At 46.7% G+C, this 23,366-nt stretch overlaps 1 protein-coding gene across 2 annotated transcripts in view; it reads left to right on the top strand.

The window, feature by feature from the left end:
* LOC142559890 (excitatory amino acid transporter 3-like) overlaps positions 1 to 23,366 on the top strand; it is a 50,589-nt gene that overhangs the window by 13,325 nt on the left and 13,898 nt on the right. Inside the window, exons 1-2 of one of the 2 annotated variants that reach the window (XM_075671577.1) lie at positions 1,697 to 1,985; positions 19,582 to 19,882. In XM_075671577.1, coding sequence (XP_075527692.1) covers positions 1,935 to 1,985; positions 19,582 to 19,882 — 352 coding nt within the window. In that variant the 5' untranslated portion in view covers positions 1,697 to 1,934. Of the gene's footprint in view, positions 1 to 1,696; positions 1,986 to 19,581; positions 19,883 to 23,366 lie in introns of those variants that run through there. The other variant, XM_075671578.1, reaches the window with a different exon arrangement.

Genomic DNA, 23,366 nt, shown 5'->3' with positions numbered 1-23,366 from the left:
CGAGCTTGCGAGTCGGCACGATGAGTCGTAAGAGTTGCCACCTGTTTTCCGGTTTCGACCGGCGTAGCAATTCTGTTCTTGTTCGTTTGTTATTTTATTACATGATGTGTAGATGATGGCACCTTTAACTGGCGCCGGCTGCATCTTTTCATACAGAAATACATCCAAGGAAACCATAGAAATGAAAAAAAAAAGAGGATCACATAGGACACACTAAAACATTCCTTCATTTATTTATTTTCACGCTACAGATTCAATCCTTTAACCGGTAGGTATTTGCGAGATTTCCTATCCTTCTTGCACTATTGAATAATTACGTCACATGAACACTTCTCAAATGAACAAAGCGAATAAAGGGTTTAGAAACGTATAAACAGATTGAAGTAAGCTTCTGATCTTTCAAACACAGATATTTTTTCAAATACTGCAGTAGTTTTGTGCATTCTGGCGTCCTCATCTGTAGTGCGTGTTCTGTCAAGGTACGATATTTATAGCGGCTATCTTCATAGTTAGCTAAGATGGCTGATGAAGATTATTAATATTATCCTCTATTATGGCATGTACCCACGAAAAGGGATAGGCCAACACACGCAATGTCCCGGTGATCGTCGTATTCTTCGCTAGTCCAGGAAGGCGGCTCGTAACGATGTGCTATAATGTCGTTCTCTAGTACTAAGCTAGCTGTTACCTAAGATTCCCGAAATGTATCCCGGTTTTCAGGTGTATAAAATGTGAGTATCTTCGACGACAGCTATACGGCATTTTCAGTGAATGCTGCCTCTCTCTAAGATGAACAGAACAGCACTGTGTATGCTCTATCTTCCTTCTATGCCTCTTGCCTCCATGCTTATCTTGCGTGGATTTCAATGCCGTTAAATGGAACACCCCTGCTCGCCTTTTGCAATACCCCACTTCACCGCAGCTTTTGACGCATACAGTCCAATGTCTTCAACAGATACGCAAGCTACGCCACCCCACTTCCCTGCAGCTTCTGACGCACACAGTCCCATGTCTTCAACAGATACGCAAGCACGTTCTCCGGAGCTGTTCGCCAACATGTTTATGGCCGAGCGGGCGAAGAACGAAAAAGTGGGCGTTGCATGGCTTCCCTTAACTGACCGAGTATGGCTGGCGCGTCCTAGTGCTGCACCCTGCCTCGTGAGAATTTTGGACGGGCGGTCGCGCAAGGCCACCTATACGCGTACGGAGTCGGTGTTCAGTACACCACGACTTACGCGTTCGAATCGGCGTGCCGTCGCATCCTCCTAGGCTGAGCACACTTGCGGTTCGCTCGCCCGCTGATGAATACTTCACACGAGAAACGAACTGCGTGCGCGGAACAGCTGTGCGCGAGACAGCAGCCTTCTTGCCAGACGATTACAGACGCCAATGCATGCCCCATCCGTCTTTCCATCTGCTATTCTTTTTTTCTTTTCAAGTACACACGTGTCTACAAGATAGTGAGAGAAGCCGGTGGCAGCAAACAACGCTGTATTAACACGGAACGCACCCACCGCTGCCTTTGTGAGCGGCCCTCGCTGACGCAGATAAGCAGAGGCTTGCGCACAGTCGCGCGTTGACAGAGAAAATGGGGGGGCGCCGAGAGAGGAGCGTCATTTATTTCCTTCCGCTCAAATGCCACACGGCGTGCTTCAGGCGCCGCCATGTTTACCGGCAGATCTCCTCCGGGTCGCAACGCCGATCGCGACGCACGCTCGTAGCGCCACGATACATCGCGCGCTTATGGACTACTACAGGTGACGCCGCCGGAGCCGCATACGGGGGGCATTCCCGACAGAGGGACCAGGGTTCGCTGCCCTTTCCTGACCACGCTCGCCTCTTCGCGCTTTGCCCTCTCCCGCCGCTCTGTGTTCTTGAATGAGAGAGAAGAGTCGTCACCTTTGCAACTTTTGAGCCTGCTGCGCCGGCTGACAATGAGCGTACCTCGTGGTGGGCTGAACGAGGATCCAGGAAGCATGAGGCTCGTGAGTGTCTTTGGAGGATTTTTATTAGTTTTAATTCGCATCATTTTCCTTACCTTTGAAAGGGCTCATATGAGTAATAAATGGAAGAGTCGGAAAGGTCAGGGGACAGACTCCAAACCGTCGACAATTATGGGTGATGTCACGTGGCGTTCTAGTGGATGGTAATAAATATACTTTGCAAATAATAATTGCGACAGGCGACATGACTAAATAGCAGCGCTCTATATTAAGCGAATCGAACAACTAAATGCAGAAAAACGAGCAGCATTGGAGTATTCTCATTATATATTTTTTTTCAACAATATCGATGCTTTCAGGTCACTTTCGATTGGCTGCTGTCTTCGATGGCAATAGACACAAAGGAACGGACAATGTTCGAGCGCGCACGATTGAATGTTTGCGTGAAACCACGTACGTAGGCACACACCGAGCGCTCATCATTTCTCAGAGGCCTTTGCCGCGCATCAATCTTCCAGGTTTGACACGGCTCCGCTACGAGTTTGTTTGTTTGTTTGTTTGTTTCTTTTCTTTTAAGCGTTGGGGCATACGTGAAACATGTGTCGCAAATCAAATACGCCTTTTATGTTTTTTCTTTGTTTCTTTTTTCTTTGTCCGCGTGAATACCAGCTGGAGCGATGGCAGTGCGTGAAAGCTTATGCCAAGCTCTGGAGTTATGCTGCGTCTTACTATCGGCACTTTTGTCTCCCCGTATACCAGATTTGGGCATAGACTATGTCTTATACTGAGGCTATTAAGCTTCATTGTGCTATAAACTTGGCTTTTTAACTTTCCGATACCGTTGTTCACTACTTTGGTGAAGCGCTCGTTTGTGAGTGGTTTATTCGCTTACTTTATTATTTAATCCAACGTTGACATGAGCTCCGTAGCGTCCTTGTCGCCTTTTTTTTTTTTTGTCCTTGTTGAAAATTTTGAGTTTTATTTTCCCTCTCTTGTTCCAAGTTCTACCTTTTTTGTCGTTATTCTGATGATTACTTCGACCGAGCCAACGCACGTTGTGAAATGCAAAATGTGCTCATCATCAATTATATTTATTTCTGACTTGAAAATGTGTTTAAATAACGGTTTTCTTAATTATACAGCCCTGGGTTCAAATGTTTTCCAAAACTGAGCATCTGTTGTGTACTCAATTTCTTGCTTTATTTGACATGGAGTAATATCAGTCAGTTTGTAGCGGCGCTACTACCGCCTCCAAAGTAGGCAAAGAAGAAGATGGGCTCACGTGCAGGTAGTGAGAGCATAGAACACAGTTTATTTCTAATCTTGGATTATTCATTCATTTTCCTTTTCGTATTTATTTATTAACTAATTCATTAAATTTTTCACTCATACTACCACCCGATTCATGGCCTATCTCTCATAGTAGGTTTGAGCCATTAATTGAGGATTCATCGTCATCATCACGTTAGCGCGCTCGACCTGAACGGCCGCAGTGTCGGCCGCTCCCGAGATACCACTGCGCCATGGCTGGACAGGCTAAATAAACCGTGGCTACGGCGGCTACCTGTCGCGCGGCCCTCCCGCAAATTGGTGACCCGGACGACTGCGCCCACCCATGCCAGCGTCAACTCACCGACTCTACCAAGGCGAGTGACGTGGCCTCACGTAGCCCGGATGACGTCCCGCGGTTGTAGGGTGTCCGGGAATTCTACATAAACATGCCGGACATCTGGTTCATCCAGCTGGACAGCCACTTCCTTCTCAACAAGGTTCCAGGCTCCGGCTGCGTTCCAGGCTCCGGTTGCTACCCCTCGCCCCGACTTCTACAGCGACTTGCGGGTAACCGACCTTGCTCACTATGTCACCTCGAGCACTCAGTCACAACCGCGCTGTCCATTTGAACTGCCCCATCATTCCGCGTCCTGTCCATCATCGCCTGCGTCCACCCGTGCCGATCTTCAGCACGCGCTGGCCCCAGCATCAGACCTCTGCTCGGTTCGTGAGCCTCCTTCCTAGCTCAAAGTCAGCTGCGCGACGACTCTTTTCGAGGAATTCACGGGGCCGAACGTAAGCGCTTTCGGCTGTTCTACGGCCCGCCACTCTCCTTCCTTGGACGTTCCCTCAAACTGTCCGCTTTCCGTTCGGGGGCACCTCACTCATCACCGATACAGAGGCTCCCCCACCGGCTCCACCAGGCGCAAATGCCACTCTCGCAGGCACGGTGACGCCACAAGCACAACTTTGGCGATGCATTGAGCGACCACCACAACTTTCATACTATCCGCACTCGAGATTTCGCCGCAAGCGGCAGCAGGCGAGCCTTCCGATGCTGCGGATGCATGGCCTACCGAAGTTTTGCAAGAGCAGCTCTGCCATCTGGTTTCTTCAGCTCGACAATCACTTCTACGTCAACAACAAGAGTACCCGCCGTGGTCAGTGTTGGGCTGCTGAGCACGAGGTCGCGGGATCGAATCCTGGCCACGGCGGCCGCATTTCGATGGGGCCGAAATGCTAAAACACCCGTGTACTTAGATTTAGGTGCACGTTAAAGAACCCCAGGTGGTCAAAATTTCCGGAGTCCTCCACAACGGCGTGCCTCATAATCAGAAAGTGGTTTTGGCGCGTTAAACCCTATAATTATTTAACAACAAGAGTGAACAACACTTGCGCTATCCTAGCTCACGCAAGTCCCGAGCTGCCGGACAGTCTACTTTTGGAGCTCCGAATTCCACAGGGCCGGTCATCGACGAGAACCTGCAGCAGGTCGCGATTTCGCACTCCGGTATCACTATGGCTGCGCCTCCCTCAAAACCTACGCTGCCGGTGCTGCCTAGTACATCTCTGTCGGATTGCGTCCACCCGATACTATCAACGGCGACACCATCAATCGCGCTTCGCACTAGGCCCTGTAGCGGCGTGGATTATCGCCTCCAAAGCAGTCGAAGACGGGCTCAGAGAGCACAGAACACGCTAGCGCGCTCAACGTGAGCGGCCATGCTGTCGGCCGCTCCCGAGACCCCACTGCACCAAGGCTGGCCGGCCTAAGTAAACCGTAGCTACGGCGGCTACCTCTTCGCGCAGCCTTCCCACAAGTTTCTTCGGTACTCTGTAAAATACTCGGTCGCGAACCGAATTCCTGTGCGGGAAACTTGGCGAAACAGCAGAGACACCTCAGCCATTCGAAAGCTTTCTCTTAAGCGTCCGTTATAGAAGTCATTCGATGCAGTAGCGGAGATGCTTGCGGTAGTGTATCTTGCCGTTGTCGTTTTGTTTTTTAAGCCTTTCTCTCATTCAGCACGACAAGAAACGAAGCGCACAAACAGACGAGGACGGTGCAAGAAATAGGAGACACGAGCGATAACTTGCTACAATTTTTATTGAAGCCCGCGAAGCGGTTTGTAGATGCTCTTTTTGGCCGGACATCGCGCAAGCGCAGCTAGCCAAACTATCAGTGACGACGAAAGTATTGTAATTCCTTCGAACATAAAGGTATTACGGCTTGGATACGCAGTTGCCTCCTAAACTATCAATGATCTCTTCCTCGATATATCGTTTCACGCGTCAGTTGGCAGCTGCTTCTCGTGACGATGGTACATTCTTGATAGATTGGCACGCAGCTGAATTTTTCACCGAACTCTGCGCTTTGGCCGGAACTGAAAACCGCACTATATAGGATCATCACTGGATCCACACTTCCTACAATGCACATCAAGAAACCCTCCGCACTTGTCCGTCACATTTCTATACGGTGTTCCCGGAGGCGGCCATTTACACACCTCCCACTCTTGACCTATATGTCTTACCACAAGAAATCGGCATACTATAAACGGTTGATTTGGCACATTTCATGAACTTTTTCTTGTGCTTCTTATTGCAACCTAGCTAGTTAGAGGAGCCAGGAATGGTCATTCTGCACATTATTTCAAGGTTGTCAGGAACAGAAAAAACAACCTGAACGTTCGCCTTTTGCCCAATCCTTTTTAGTTGATGCGACAAGCGGTGAATGTACGAAATCGCCGCAAACTTCTGCTTCCCAGGGGAGGAAGCCCGCGAGGCATCAGGCAGTTTTGACGACTTCCGACGAGTGCCCGGGCGTGCTGTTCGGCCAAAAATGACTTTATATACCGCTTCGTGAGTCTTAATAAATTGTTGCAAGTTATCGCTTGTGTGTCTCCTGTCTTCTTGCACCATCTGGTTGTGGTTCTTGCAAATCTGGTTGTGTGCTTAAAGTTTTTTGTCATGTCTTACCAACACACCCAAATAGCCACGCTATTGGTCATTCAACACATTCACCGACCAGTGTCACACTGCATCACACGCGAAATCTGAGGAATCCGACAATGAGTTCTTGTAGTAAGGTCAAAATACAAAAATCTGCACCGCAACAAACACCAGATGAGACAATGCGAGAGGGAGGCGTATCTGTGACGCTGTAGTGCCTCGTCTTATCAGAAACCAACTCTTGCTTTGCACGCTTTCGGACGTCCATATATATATGCAATCAGGCTTGCGTAAACATGTCTAACAAAGATGTAGAACGGCATCTCGAACCATGTGACAGCCGATTTCGACGACTACTGTGCGGTGAATAAGCATAAGGACGAGAACCTTTCAGTTAACAACATAGCTTTCTTTTTTTCTGTTAAGCCAAACATGCTATACCACTAGTATAAGCATTTTCCATTGCACACGCTATCGCGACTTGAGTGCTTGGTTTATGCATTTTGCGATAATGGAAATACTGACAATTTTCTGGGCCGGCTTTTCAACAGCCGAGTGTGAAACCAACAGATAAAAATGACATGACGATACAAACACGCACACACAAGCGAGTCTGTAGCGTCGACGCGTTGGAACCGATAACATGCGTGAGTTTTGTGCTAACAGCTGTTTCCGTGTTTCCCTTCCACTGTAGAACGTACACGCGCACAAGTAAGTCCTGTTGCGCAGGTTCGACCCATCGCTGATCGCTCAAGCTAACAGTAAAAGAACAAATGGGTCGGGTAAATTTCACCTGGGAATGTAGAGCGGAGGTTGGCAGCAAACAGCCCCCGACTTCAACAATCAGTGTTCCATGAGAAGAGCTGCATTAGAAAACCGCGCAAGATGGAATAAAATACGAGGTGCATGGGGAGGTCGAAGTACATCATCGGCATCATTATCTTTTAAATCAACTGAAAGACAACCCTTATCCGAGAGATGCGCTATCTCTATTACCTATAAGGCCGTAAACAACAATATTCCTGCAAATTTCTTGCTCTCGTGGTCCCGTAAAATCCTTTGCTGGCTTTACTTCGAATTATCCGCGCCTTTCAACCTATCCTGTCAGCCCAAATACTGCCATTTACCCGCGGCAGGGACTTCCATTTCTCCAATTCGCAGCTGCGCTCGCGTCCTCCTTATCTCCAAGTGACATGATGTGATTAATTTCACGTCTTCTTATTAATCTCAGCTAGGATACCTCTCAGCCGTGTTCCGATCCTTAATACACAATGTTGTCCTGAAGATTGCTCTTCGCTTCCGCTTCGTGTCCAGCACCGCACAAGTAAAACGCGGCTTCAGAAACAGCGCAATTGTGCGTGTTATTAAGCCATATAAGAATCGTTCCCCCCCTTATCCTTCTCTCTGTGCAGGGTAACAAACCAGCTCTTACAATTGACCTCTCTGCCTTTTTCATCATATTTATTTATCTCTTCTCTCCCTGCGTAGCGTTCAAAAGCACGGTCGTGTTCTGAAATAATCAAATATCGAATAATAAAAGCACGTGTGTGCTTTTGGTACGTGTGTATGCGATTTCACCAAGGCAATACGGCATCCATAAGAGACATTGTCGTTTTCATACATCACACACCAAAAGTTCGCGCACCAAAGTTTGCGAAACAATCGCACACCAAAGTTCAGCATGTAGGCCAGCACAATGAGTAGCGTTCGCGCGAGACGTTTGTCTGATTCGATTTGACCTGAACTTGACGGATCGCACAACAATTCCAAAGTGCGAGGCGTGACACAATGACGGAAGGGCAAATAAGCACTTAACCAGCGTAAAGAAATAATAAGTAAATAAAGATTTCTTTTATATTCTCGGCAGGCGGGACAAGACTTGAAAGCTGTGGCATCAGCGCGGCGAGATTCGCATCTGATGAAACATCGCATACGATGATGTCCATGCAGCACAGTCGAAACAGAGGGGTGCACTTCGGCGGCCGTGGAGTGCGCGCAAAAATGTAGTCCCGTGTTTTGACTGCCCTTAGCTGAACACGCGTTGCTGCGGTGCGCTTAGGTTGCATGCACGTCTACTCTTTTTCCGGTAACCTTTGCAGCGGCGCATATTTGCACCTACACGAGTTTCAATAAATGACGACGCTACCAATGCTGGTCGCACTTTTGGCTTACTTTCATCGTTTATATTTACATCATATATCGGGGCAAAATCTACGAGGACAGTTTATTTGTATGTGCAGCGCTGGGCGTCCTGCTACGCCCGTATGACGCCGGGGGGAGGGGATCTGTGGTTCCTGTGAATTTCCCAAGCGATGTTAACTTTGTACATGATCACCTTTATAAACTCAACCGTGATAAGAGCGTGTCTTAACATATTATTCTAAAATAAATGAAATGAAATAAAATTAATCACACAGCATGACAAATTCTAACGATATTCACAAAAACATACAATAATGACTGAAAATAGGAGTCAACAAGTGATGAACACTCGAGAACATCCCAACTCGGTCATGCGTCTGTGAATAAATTGCGCACCTTCAGCACGGCAGTACAATTTCTCTAACGATAAAATTTGCTGCAAACTGGGCTAAATCGCAATTTTCCATGATTCGTGCGCTAACGTAAAAACGTAGGCAGAACGCATCAGTTGGGTATGATTAGCTACGTTAATGCGATTAGTATTCTACATGTAATGCGTATGTAATTTGGCGATGATGAATTTATTATGGGTAGAGATGTTAATGATTATAGAGTGCCTGTTTGGGCACGGCCCATGCTCGGCAAAGCAGCAGCCAGCACATTAAGAAGAGCGGCGCGAAGAGGCTAGAGACAAAAGTGGCTGAAGTATGCTAAGAATCCCAATCGCATTAAAACGTGAGAACAGTGACGCGAACACGAATAAACCTTGTCTGAACGAGTAAATCGAGGCCACAGTCGCGTGTGACTTCGTGCCATGCGTTTTAAATAAACGCTAGTTGTGAGTCTGCCCTTCATTGGTTCAGCGTTTCCTGTCCCCATTCACGTATTATGCTAGCGCAATAATTATGATCAACTTGTTTCAACCTGTCGCTTCCTCAACTGCGTTACGATGCATGTCCATGCTTAGGTGCGATGACACGCCTTGGCTGTACGATCGAGATAATGTCGAATCGAATCGAACGGTAACATATCCCCGTAGAGCCAACCTTGGGTTGATACCTTTGGCGCCGCTGTGTGTTGCGCTTGTTGGCAGGCGAACTTGGATAACAATCTTGTGCATGCAGACAGAATTTAACTCCATGCCTAATGACCGCGTCATAGGACTTAGTTTAAACGTAAGGTATTGCCGTGACGCTCATTTGTCTGTTCGTTGTCGAGCGTGCGGATACGCACCCTCGATTTATGATTGCACTGTTCTTGAAAGACACATAGATAAGGACGTGCGTGAAATTATAGAAGCAGAGGCTATCAGGTGGAATGGTGAAACGTGCATCAGCGCTGCGCCTGCTGACCTGCTTTATAACGATACGGCCTTTTCGAAAAGAGCGGTTTGGCAATTTGACCAGGAGTGGCGAGGTTGCGCATGAACTATATACGCATGGATTCTCTCAGAATAAATTGAAGTTAGCGCATCGTGGTGTCTAAGCCTCCCTTTTGTCCTTATCTGCACGCGCAAACATGGTATTCATGTTTGATATCTTTGTAGGCGATAACTTTGTAAGCATCACGCAGCATGTATACCGTGTTATGTGGTAGCACACACATATATTTACGTATTAGCAGATTTACACATGTACATGTGTATTGTTTTTCTCAATAGACTTCATTAATTGCCCATACATTCTTTTTTCTTTCCTTTCCGACTGATTTTCTTCTGGTACCTCTCCAAACCAGCGTGACGCGTTGGGCGGCGTCCGGTAACTTCTTTTTCCTTCATCTTCAGCTATAATATGCGCGCACTCAATTGCTGCTATGCGACACGCTTGACGCGCAGAGTAAGCGGTACTTTTATGCAGCATCAAAACGTGTTCAATGACAAGACGCGATGTGATTGTCCATGTGGCAATGCACCACAACGGCACAGTACCATGAGAGACGCGCAGCGAATTTCGGTGACGAACGCGTCCAGTAACCTCTTCCTTCATCGTCGGCGAGGGGGTGCGCGCGCTCACTTCCTATAAGTAAACTGTTGCCATGTGTTAAGGCAGCAGTAGCAGCAGCAACAACAACAACTGTTGCTTTGCGAAGCGCCTATAACGCGCCAAACATCTCAAGCGCTGACTTGCACGAATTTATTCCGCCTTTTCAGGCATCGAGCTTGTATGCTGGAGGACTATATGGTTCGAAACGTACCATCGGACATTTATGTTTGCTTATTTTATTTATTTATTTCTTGTGACAACTAGTGACATCTAGTGACCCAAGCTGGCCATAAACGGCCAGAAGTTGACATACCGCAAAGTGAAGAAAAAAGCCAATGAAAGCTATCGCTTTAAAAATAATTCAAAACAATCACAATGAAGGTTTAACATAGTGTGGTCCGGGTAAAACTAAAGGGAACATTAATATCCGATTTTTGACAGCCATGCATGAATAAAACTCTTCGATTTTCTGTGCCCCGTGTTTGAATCGCCCTGTTCTCATTTCATATGCCCCCGCTGGCTGCACGTCGGTAAGTAGCACTTCAACGTATATGCAATAGCCCACTCGCATAGTATACCAGATATTTCGCTTTGTATACGCAAGTGCTTTGCTTGAACTGTGCTAATACTAGCGTGTATATGCCCACCCAAATATACTCCGCAACTCTTAGGTATACTTTGTGGCGCAAAATACACTTCTTGAAAAGGGACAGAAGAAAGGAAGACAGTGAAGCGCCTAGTCCTTTTGGAATACTCCGCATCGCGTATGCAGCTAGCGGTCCGGCAAAGCCTTTAAAGTGAAATTATGCATGAAACTGCTTTGTTTTACGATACGGATGTGTCATAAGATCATGGTAGTCTCCTCTGAATATAACTTGCAGAGTGTGGCAAACAATGTAAGTCTTTCTTTTTTTAAGTATAACGAACGCAGGCTATCTGAACGATATATGAATGGCGATTTCTTCTGGTCCGTTTATAGTAACTTATTTCTGCGTCAAGAATGAGACTGCATGTTTCTGCGCTTGACCAAGTCTAATATGGCATGTTTAGTTCGCATTTCACAATGTAAGCGCAAGATTGTGTACCTCAAGATTAGCTGAAAAGCTGATGTATTTTCTCAGCAGCGGAACGGAGCAGGAAACTGCGCCAAATCGACTAGTGGAAGTTACTACTGCTGAATCGATTCATTTGTTTATTTGATGATGCTATAAATGGGGTCGACAAATTCTGTCACCGGCTTTTTCGGAGTATTTCATTCCCGTGCTCATGAAGAGCCAGAGACAGCATGAGTAAGTAATGAGACGACGAGTGGACACACACAAAGCCGAATACTTTAGCACCGGGACGCTTCACTCGCTAGCAAATGCAGCGTAGGACATCTGGTAGAATGCGCACATGAACGCGCTAGCTCAACAACAAGCGATGGAAGGAAACGCTGCAATACACAAAAAAATGCAGACTCATCACGACAATGAGTAGTGAATATGCTTCCGAGTGATGAGATATAATGGATATTATTCAGAAAATGTTTTAGATCTTTGAAGCGTCTGCAAATGCTGCCGAGGATAATTCCGGAAATGCATCTCGGGAAATGTTTTGGTCATATTTTAGCGAGTCCCTGAATGAGGGACAGCGTGCTGATTCCTTTCACGGAACTGCGGCGGTAAAGTCATGGGACAACCCGACCCGGAACCGAACGGTCACGCGTACGAACCGTGCCGGGGACAGGAATAATTTAATACGCCAATTTCTTTCTTTTTCTCCTCAACTACAAAGACACGTACGCTGAAGTTGAACGTTGGACTTGTGCGCATGTTACATTAAAGGCCTTGGGCGTAGGGCGCCCAACACAGGACAAAAAAAAAAAAAGAGCCACGGAATACACGCGGATATACACGGCGCTATGCGTGTATGTGCGTGTGTGCATTTTTGTGTCGCTCTTTCGTCCTGTGTCGCGTGGGCTAAGCCAAAGACCTTTAGCAGTACGCTAAAAGCCGTGACCAGCTTAATAGCTGTACATGTGGCTTCTGAAAGTAGAATAAGTGTGCAATCGTTGGAACGTCTCTTCTAGCACTGTGGCCGCGAACGGACAGTGGGCTATTGCGCTCGTCGCATTGGGTGACGCGACCCGTCTCGCAGCGCCGTGTCGATGACACAGAGCAGATATGCGACCCGGTCGACGAAACGCGCAGCATGGGCGAACAATCCGAGCCACTCGCCAGGAAGCGAGGTCTCACGTGCGGGTCGCATGATGGCATGCGAAGCCTTCTGCACCCGATCGCGAAGGGAGCCTTCGGGGCAAGTGCGGAGGCTGCGAATGACGACACGTGCTCGGCGGTGGTGTCGATTGTGTGCGCCGTTGAACATGCACGTGTCGCCTTTCGGCGCCACGCGGCGCACACGTCACACACCAGCCGGTGCTGCAGGAAACGACGATGACGCCTTTGCAGCTGCGTGAGAAGGGCATCGTCATCGGCCTCGATCGCTACGTGTTCAGCGTAGGCTGTCACGGATACACTAAACAGAAATTACTGGAACCGCAAAAGGGCACTGTACCAGCCGGGCATCCACTAGACGTAACGCGGCGGTCTGCCGCTCCTGGCAACCCTGGGGGCGTGCGACGCGCGCGCGCGATACGCGGTATAAACAGCTCCTCGCTTGCCTGTCCGGCGTGTGGTTGATCTACTCCCGCGCGCACGCCGTGACAGACGAAACAGGCACAACCTTCTGTTCACGTGTACATCCCAGGTGATGGAAAAGCAAGCCAAGGCATCGGCCATTGCGCCTCGCTCGTAACTCTTCCAATATAATTTCCCCTGTGCATTGCTTGCTCCTGCCACGTGCATTCATACATCGCTTACGTCCGGTTGCGAACAGCTGAACATGTCCGGAACAGGGACCTGCTTGGGTCTGTAGAAGGCAGCGTGCCTGGAGGTCACTCGAGTGCGTGCAGATCACTTCGTGATCTGCACGCACTACGAGAAGCTAATTTAGCGAGTCGTAATCGTAAGACTAGCATAATATGCGGCTAGTTTTTACGCTGCTACTACTATCTTTTTTAACCCGGCAATATAGTATGTCCTCCTGCAGCCGGAAACTCATCCACCTGCAGCTGAAAAGAGAGAAGGGAGACACGGCCCTGTTATCGCTGGTTCCAGTGTAGCTGGAGAAAGTTACGAAAAGAGCTCCGCGATAACGTCGCGTTTAAGCACGCCACTACAACTGATGACTAAGCATCACCTTTAGGCGCTTGGTTGCATTCACGTCACGCTTCGCTGACGGCGCAGGTAATGACACCGTTTAGCTTGCAAAGCTTGTCGCCTCTGCGCGTGATCTTCTTTAACAACCTCTGTGTATTACGTAAGTCCTGAGTTTCTACATCTGTCGCGACGCAAGCTGCCGACGTTCACGTAAAATTCGGTCGCTTCAGGCTACCCGAAGTGTGTTGCCCGTAAAATTTGTTCAAGCAAATATAAATTGCTGTGTAGAGGTGTTTCGTGCGTTCTTCTCTGCTTTATCAGTAATTCTTTCCTCACTTCCTGAGCTTGTATCTCCATATCTCCATTTCTTGAATATTGTACGAATAAGCGAACATCTTACGAAAGTGAAACTCGGCATCCAACCTAATGTAGCACGAAGCTACAAAGTAAACTCATAGAATCCTGCGAAAAAGAAAAAGCTATCAGTCAAAAAAAAAATTCATGTGGTTCCGGGACCGAACCACGCAATTTCTTCGGAACGGGATAGTCACTATACCAAGTGATAGCAAGCCACAATTCCGGGAAATCCTTTTTAGCCATTTTGTCTGCGCGTGACCTGTTAACAGTACGCTCACTTCTGTACGGTTGCCGAATATGCGACATTGACGAGGCGGGCTCTTGCACTGTAGACGTTGCAGACGAGACGGCAACTCGATCCTGAGGGAGACGCGGTACTTGTGGATTTATGTGACCGCGCTCGTGGAGAGCTGACGGCAGCGGTCGATTCCACTCCACAACGAGTACGTATGCCGAGACACGCTTTCTTCGCCGACTCGATTTGCTCACGCGCAGGAAGGATGGTGGACAGATTGTTCTAGAGAAACTGGCCACCCTGTATACGCAATGCCTCATGACCTCCAGCGTACCGGAATCTTGGAAGAACGCTAACATAATCCTAATCCATAAGAAAGGGGACGCCAAAGACTTGAAAAATTATAGACCGATCAGCTTACTGTCCGTTGCCTACAAACTATCTACTAAGGTAATCGCAAATAGAATCAGGAACACCTTAGACTTCTGTCAAGCAAAGCACCAGGCAGGATTCCGTAAAGGCTACTCAACAATAGACCATATTCACACTATCAATCAGGTGATAGAGAAATGTGCGGAGTATAACCAACCCTTATATATAGCTTTCATTGATTACGAGAAAGCGTTTGATTCTGTCGAAACCTCAGCAGTCATAGAGGCATTACGGAATCAGGGTGTAGACGAGCCGTATGTAAAATACTGAAAGCTATCTATAGCGGCTCCACAGCCACCGTAGTCCTCCATAAAGCAAGCAACAAAATCCCAATAAAGAAAGGCGTCAGGCAGGGAGATACGATATCTCCAATGCTATTCACAGCGTGTTTACAGGAGGTATTCAGAGACCTGGATTGGGAAGAATTGGGGATAAAAGTTAATGCAGAATACCTTAGTAGCTTGCGATTCGCTGATGATATTGCCTTGCTTAGTAACTCAGGGGACCAATTGCAATGCATGCTCACTGACCTGGAGAGGCAAAGCAGAAGAGTGGGTCTAAAAATTAATCTGCAGAAAACTAAAGTAATGCTTAACAGTCTCGGAAGAGAACAGCAATTTACAATAGGCAGCGAGGCACTGGAAGTCGTAAGGGAATACATCTACTTAGGGCAGGTAGTGATGGCGGATCCGGATCATGAGACGGAAATAATCAGAAGAATAAGAATGGGCTGGGGTGCGTTTGGCAGGCATTCTCAGATCATGAACAGCAGGTTGCCATTATCCCTCACGAGAAAAGTATATAATAGCTGTGTCTTACCAGTACTCACCTACGGGGCAGAAACCTGGAGGCTTACGAAAAGGGTTCTACTCAAATTCAGGACGACGCAACGAGCTATGGAAAGAAGAATGATAGGTGTAACGTTAAGGGATAAGAAAAGAGCAGATTGGGTGAGGGAACAAACGCGAGTTAATGACATCTTAGTTGAAATCAAGAAAAAGAAATGGGCATAGGCAGGACATGTAATGAGGAGGGAAAATAACCGATGGTCATTAAGGGTTACGGACTGGATACCAAGAGAAGGGAAGCGTAGCAGGGGGCGGCAGAAAGTTAGGTGGGAGGATGAGATTAAGAAGTTTGCAGGCATGGCATGGCCACAATTAGTACATGACCGGGGTTGTTGGAGAAGTATGGGAGAGGCCTTTGCCCTGCAGTGGGCGTAACCAGGCTGATGATGATGATGATGATGATGATGATGATGATGATGATGATGATGGCATCAAGCCATTTCGCATGAACGTGTCCCTAGTCTGTCGCGGCCGCTCAAACAATGAGACAAAGGGTGCCAAGAGGATATCAGATATCGCGTGTGTCTTTACACGCATCGAGGTCAGCTTACTTTGAGAGTCCTACTGACACAGGGCTCTTCGCTTGGTCTTATCGACCACGGGGCACACATATTTCTTTTCTTTTTTTCATTTAAGATGTGACCTTCAGGGCGTATCTCAGCCGACGATACGTGCAGCAGTGTTGAAAACTCGTGAAACAGCTTGTGAAAAGAAAGGACTCGTCAGACAGAATTCATTAGCGATGACCAGCTTCCACCAAAGTGAAGCTACGTCACCCACAAGTTGTCCTCAATGATAATGATTCACTTTGTACGAGAAGAAGGAAAACAAAGGGCCTCGATTTTTGTTAATTACGACCATATAAAGCCACAGGGCAATGGAACCAAGGAAAGCATAGGGGTAATTAGCTGTGTTTGAAACTGAAATGTACAAATTAATGAACAAAATGGCAATTAAAGTGGATCAAAAGGTAACTTGTCGCCGGCGGGGACTGAACCCACATCTTTTTGTCCCTCCCCAATGCAACTTCACATTGCAATTGGCGGGACTGCCAATTCGCGAGCTTAAGCCACGATATTTCTTTCATTTTTTCGAGGAATCAATTTGCTATAACTTTAATAACACGAAGCATCAACAAAACCGACTTTTCGATGTCACCTTGCTCACGTTTATCGTTTTCATTGCTTGATTTGATATGGTTACCTATTATCATAATACAAATATCGGAACTAGTTGCCTGCTTCCCTGTAACGTTACGTTGTTGCAGGTATGAAAATATGATGCTAGGTGAACTGAAACCTTTCAGCTAAGCGCGTCTTGTCACGTTCGCAACAGCTCTCTCTCTCTCTCTCTCTCTCTCTCTCTCTCTCTCTCTCTCTCTCTCTCTCTCTCTCTCTCGCGCGCGCGCGCGCGCTCACAAACTGACTGAAGTTCTACTTGCAGGCTTCTCCACGCAATCGAGGCAGTGTCCCTACTCCGCTAATTGAAAATTGAAAGGCAACCTTCATGCGCGGTATCAAACTGAACTGTTTCATATTGTTCCTTCTACCCGCTGTGGTAGCCCAGTGGATGTGGCCCTGCGCTGCTGAGGTCGCGGGTTCGATCCCGGTAGCGGCTTCCGCATTTCGATGAGGGCCAAATTAAAAAATAATAATAATAAACGCTAAAACGCTGCTATTCTTAGATTTAGGTGCATGCTAAATAACCCCAGGTGGTCAAAAGCAATCCGGTGTCCCCCACTTCAGCGTGTCTCATAATCATTGCGTGGTTTTGGCACGCAAAAGCTCCGAATTTAATATTCTTCCCCTCTCCCTCTCTCTCTATGGACGCGACGCTGTTATGCTACACGTGGCATTTGCCAAGAATCAGTGCAACCACAGAATTCGGAACAGATATGTTCACATTCATGACTGCTGTGAACTGACGTCCAAAATCAGTTCGTACCATCGGTCCGGCAGCTTTGTAGCCGAAAGCGAAAAAACCCGACAAATTCATAGACTTGGCTCGATTAAACTTCAAAATAAAATTTTAAAGGATGTGTACATTAATGTGACATATCCGAATTAAGTTGTGTCAGGTGAAGGTGGGGCGCTTTGGTTGTGCTCGCTTGTGGAATTATCTGGGTCCCTGCTCTGGCGATGTCTCTCAGCCTTTATGTTTCTTTGGAACATTAAGCTCGCTCGTTGATTCAATCAATCAATCAATCAATCAATCAATCAATCAATCAATCAATCAATCAATCAATCAATCAATGAGATGTGCTGATTAGCGGAAATTTGTTTAGGCAATACATATCCGTGCTTTTAAGGTTAAAAATTACAGGGTCTCAAGATCTCTCTTAAGAGGTGAACGGCGATAGCCTACTCTTCCTCCTCTTATCATTCGCCTCTTTCTCTTTGCCTCTTCTCTTTCTCTTCTTCCTTTTAGTCATTACTGCTCACTACGAAGTATTTAGCCATTTGTAATCAATTGTGGTCATTACAAGCCGTCGTTAGACATGTTGGTCTTATCATAGTCATTAGTAGTCATCACAAGTCTTTTCAGTCATTACTAGTCATTACTGGTCATTACGAAGCGTTTTTAGTCATTTCTAAAGAATTGTAGTCGCCCCAAGTTGTTGTTAGATATATTGATCATTTCGTAGTCGTTACTAGTCATTACAAGTCATTTCCGTCATTATTAGCCATTACTGCTCAGTATTAAGCACTTTAGTAATTTGTAATCAGTGGTGAACATTACAAGCCGTCGTTAGACATGCTGGTCATATCATAATCATCAGTGGTCATTACAAATCATTTCAGTCATTATTAGTCATTACTGGTCATACTAAGCATTTTTAGTCATTTGTAATCAATTGTAGTCGTTACAAGTTGTCGTTAGACATATTGGTCATTTCATAGTCATTAGAAGTCCTTTCAGTCATTATTACTCATTACTGCTCACTTTTTTAGTCATTTGTAATCAATCAACAGGTTACGTTGGGTGACTCTCCCACTGCACTGATGTTAACAAATATATAAGCGCGAAATCACCGACTACACTTATGCAGACGAAACCATCGAAGATCATATATAAAAGGTGGCGCATTGCATCAGGTTATATATATATTTTTCGATGATCGCCAGTCCACTATGGGATCCCAGAAAGCACTGCAGGTGATGCAGCTGCTGTGCATGCATAAAAACAGGCCCCCAGTGCTTCATGCAGCATATTCCTTATTCTCGGAAAGACGCATTCTCTATATTTAGTAGGAGCACCTGGATTGATCAGCGGCCCAGGTGGGTGGAATTATTCTTGTGCCGGCATGGAAAGGAAGGACTGAGGCGACAGCACAAAGGCCGGAAGAAGAGCGTTGGTTTATCGCAGTGCCTAGGATTTATACACTCGGAGATGGCGTGACCAGGCTCTCTACACGCCCCTGGTTTATCGCCAAGCTTACGCGCGATAAGTTTCTTGACGGGCACTGTTTCAGCACCAGTCCTTCAACAAGAGCTCGGCGAGAGAAGTTTTGTGACATCCCATCGATGTTCGTGGATTGGTATCGAGCACGCCCGACATACTTTTACGCATAATTGCGCTCCCTGTTAGGCCGCAGAGTCCTCGCGGCTATGCATTCCTCGACCACTTACAGAATGGTGCGGTAAGACAGACGTTGAGAGACGCTTTATTGTGGGCACAATGATACCAGATCTGTGCCCAACCGACACGTCGAAAACATGCGCGCTTGCGGCCTTGAAAATAGTTCGAAGGATGACGAAATCATTGGGGTGCTTGCTATTAGGATAACCGTTCACGCGGTCTACCATTGGAAACGCGCCTTAGACGCATCAATGTATTATCTGAAATCGCGTACATAAACATTATTCTGGCATTGAACAGCGACAGCTGTTGTGGTCTCTTCGCCGCGAACAATGGAAATTCTGAGCGTTGACAAGGAGCATCGCAAGGCAAAACCGGCTGCTTTTCGACGCAGCGCTTAGTGCTGCCAATATCGACCTCGCAGTAACCAACCGGATCGGAGGTGCCGCTCGTCGAAGGCGCACAAAGTGTGCACAAGCTCGCTTCTTCAGCGCTTGCTTTACAAGCTCGCGCGCGCTCTGCAGGGACTTGAGTTTTCGTTAGTGCGCGCCTTTTTGTTTGTGCGCGTTCATGTTTATGAGTACAGTGCATGTCAATGCAACTTGCCAAGAGCACGCTATTAAGTGGCACCCCTCTGCGCAGTCCTTCCGCGGGGGCATTTACCGGAGCACGGCGGACGGCTCGAGCATGTCGACGACCAACCTGGCCGAGGACGCGGCCCCGCCCGCCGTGCAGCGTCCGGCCGCGCTCCCTTCGCTGCCGGCGCAGGGCTCCAAGGAGCTGGAGGCGGCCGACACCGAGGACACCGAGTCGGCGGGCGGAGCGGCGCCCACGCCTCGAGGGGGCGCCTGCCGAACTTTCCTGCGACACAACCGGCTCACCGTGGCCACCATAGCGGCCGTGGTGGCCGGCATCGTGCTCGGAATCGTACTCAGGCCTCTAGGTGAGCGCCGGGTAGAAGCAGCGTTTTGCGGAGGCTTACACTGTAAGGCTGGTGGCGGTGGTTAAGGAGTAGTGGCAGTGTCACCAGTAAATAATCACTTATTATTACGCTTATAGAGTAATAAGTAAGACAAAATAAGGAATGTCTGGTAGATAAAGCAACGCGAGGTGGAGAAAAAAACAGGTAAACAGAGAACGATGAGGCAGGCGTAAAAGGGAGTTTATCATAGAACATGATTATCTATATCTATACAAAACACAGGAAATGAACTCTGAAATATATCAATACAGGCAGAATGCTTATTACACGTTCTTTGGACTCGAGCTATAGGAATGCAACAAGCCCGGGTAGCAAATGTGAAATGTTTCCCGGTACACGGTTGAGGCACGGAAAATTGCACATGATTAAGAGACTTTGGGCAATGTATAATGCCATGGATTCCTTTATAGAGGAACAAAAGGCCCTACTTAATGCGTCTTGATTTTAGAAGTACGAGTTGAGGTACATATGGGAGGGCTGGACTATATATGGTCGCCAGAACGGCAAAAGCGGTACTTGAAAAACAGGTATCAGTTTATGTTGGACTCGTTCAATGCGGTCAAAATTATATTTGCACTTCCCGCCCCAAACTGCAGACGCATACTCTAGTAGTGCAAAGCCCACAGCAGAATACAACTTCATGGCGACAGGGGAGTGGAAGTCATGTGACATGCGCCAAATACCAAGAGCGCGCAGGGTACGTTGTTTCGCATATTCAGTGCGTACAGAAAAGATTGTAGTTTTGTCGAAATACACACCAATATATTTTATTTCATCGACCCTAGGCAATGGAGCATCCAGAAGGGTGTATGAAAATAGCACATGGTGTGTTCTCCGCGTATAACTCAAACTCGTAGTTTGGGTAGCATTTTAGAGTAGCCTATTGTTTCTGCACCAGTTTGACACTGAAAAAAATGTCTTTTTGGAGGTCGATTCAGTCCTCAACACTGTTGGCAGCTTTAAATAGCGTTAAGTGTCGCATTGCTGACGAAATGTCATTTATTAAGAGTAGGGAGAGCAAAGGGCCAAGAACGTATCCTTGAGCAACTCCGCTTGTGACCTCAAGCTGATAGAACTCTGTCTATAAACGCCGATGAAGCACAATCTATTGCTTAGGTAATTTGATACCAGGGCAGTGATGAAAGAAGGTATGTCCATGTGAGAGAGCTTTGTAATAAGGAGCTTATGGCAAAATACATCAAATTATTAGCTCAAAGTCAGGAGCGTCTAATTGGCTCCCATTACGTACCGCACCGTAAGCATGGGTTATAAATGTGACAAAGTTCGTTGCTGTGGAACGCCCCGCTGCAAAGCCACGCTGTTAATCTATTAAAATGTTCTTAGCGCTAACAGAAAGCGGGGAATCCAGTACAGATTCATGCACTTTGGACGCACGCAGAGGATAGATAAAGGCCGGTCGTTAGAAACTGCAGTTATAGCACCCGATTTGTGTGCGGGCACTACCCGTGCTGCCTTCCAAACGCTAGGAAACGTAATTTAGAGAACTGTTGGAGATGCTTGTTAGAACAGAGACAAGAATGCTTTCGTACGTCTTAGGCAGTGCGGGAGGGATACCATCAGCGAGCGCACAAAAAAAAAAAAAGCAAAGTTTGAGACGCTTCATACACTTGGAAACAAAGTCTTCATTGAGTGATCGCGTAGACATCGTACCAGACTGAGAAGAAAAGTTAAATGAGGTGAAAGCATTGTTTACGCCAAATAGAGAACAGAAATGTTCTGCAAAGGTATCAGCAGTACGTGTTCGAGACAACATCGCCACATACATCTTCGGCGCTCTTTTTAAGAGTGAGAGCGCACGTAGCTCAAGAAATATCTTGAATTGCGTGTCATGCTAGCTTCAACACGTTCAAAGCGTTTGTAGTGATCAATGTTATAATAAAATTTGCGAAGAAAACGACAGCGTCTAAGTTCAATTTTCCACGTATCATCGGCTCAGAAGGCAATGAAGGCACTTTTGTGCGTTCTGTGAACGTCTGACTTTTGCGAGCGCCTTTCACTCTTCAGTGCTGTCCGTGCACGTCTCTCTACCTCCATCTGTCTCTCTCTGCCCCTTCTTTTTATTCCTCTTCTCCTCCCAGCGCAGGGTAGCCAACCGGACTCTTGACTGGTTAACATCCCCGCCTTCCTTTTATCTCTCGATCTATCTATCTAGGTTCTGTATGCCCGATTTTCTGTGTACATGGTCTTTCAGTTTTATTGTCATTTTTAGTTCTTTAGAAAACCAATTAAGGAACTTTGACTTTTTGACTGGTTTTATAAGTATGAATATGCGCATGCCATGTTCAATGACTTCCGTAAACAAATTAACTTGTTCATTAATATCAACTGCCCCATCTACGAAGGACCAGTCAGCATTCTGAAGATAATGGTATAAGCCAATGTAGTCTCCAAGGGAAATGCTGAAGCTGCGTTTGGTGTCCTTATCGGAACAGATGCTGCGTTCCTGAGCTGCCAGAATTAAAGGAACACTTAAGGGAGGGTGGAACTTATCTGGCGCAACCTGATGAACGTTGCTACGCATGACGGAAACAATATTAATATTCGTAGTCAGAGATACAGAGCGTTGCCACAGCAGGTCTCAGTGAAGTTTAGCTCCTGCATGGAAGTAAATGAGATAAAGTCAAGTAAGCAGTGGCATTTTTTAGAAATATAAAAGGAATTCTCGCAGACAGTATCACTAATCCCTGAAATTCCGGGTACATTAATGTCATCAATAATTAACACTTAGTAGTTATTACGCGAAATTATAACGGTTTCAATTAATGCCAGGATTAGACCAAACGCTACAAGAGTTACGTCAGGTGCTAAGTAGAATGCACCAAGCAACAGCCGTTCCCCACCTGAACAGCGCATGTCTATGCAAAGACCGCCATGACCGCACTCTAGATTCAAGCGACGGACACATTCTATCGTGCTATCAAGAGCGATAAGGACGTCCCCACCTTTAATAATAATAATAATAATAATAATAATAATAATAATAATAATAATAATAATAATAATAATAATAATAATAATAATAATAATAATAATAATAAATTTTTCAAGAACGCGGTGCTGAACTTTGATCAAAGCCATGTTTTCAATAATGCGCACTCACGTTGCGCGCGCCTAAATCTCAATAACTGAACGCTGTTGCATTTTGCACCACGGCTACTTTAGCCATCGTCTCCACGAGTCGAAACGACTGCCTAATTCTCTGCAGCAGGACACCGTAGCCAAAACATACCGTTGCAAGGGAGAAGCAATCCACTAAGTAGAGGGCAGAACTAAACTTCTCGAGAGTGGAAATGCCACCAGGAAAAGCAAGTGACGCCGCAGTGACTTCAAACAAATGGAACATCGGCAAAGCAAAACGAAAATAAAACGTAGAAACAAAAGCAAAAAAGTAAGACTGAAACATATAGGCGTTCCTGCATCGACC

Source organism: Dermacentor variabilis, chromosome 10 (assembly GCF_050947875.1).
Source record: "Dermacentor variabilis isolate Ectoservices chromosome 10, ASM5094787v1, whole genome shotgun sequence".
Classification (NCBI taxonomy): domain Eukaryota; kingdom Metazoa; phylum Arthropoda; class Arachnida; order Ixodida; family Ixodidae; genus Dermacentor; species Dermacentor variabilis.
The sequence above is the reverse complement of the archived record's forward strand: the minus strand, read 5'-3'. Positions and strand labels throughout refer to the sequence as shown.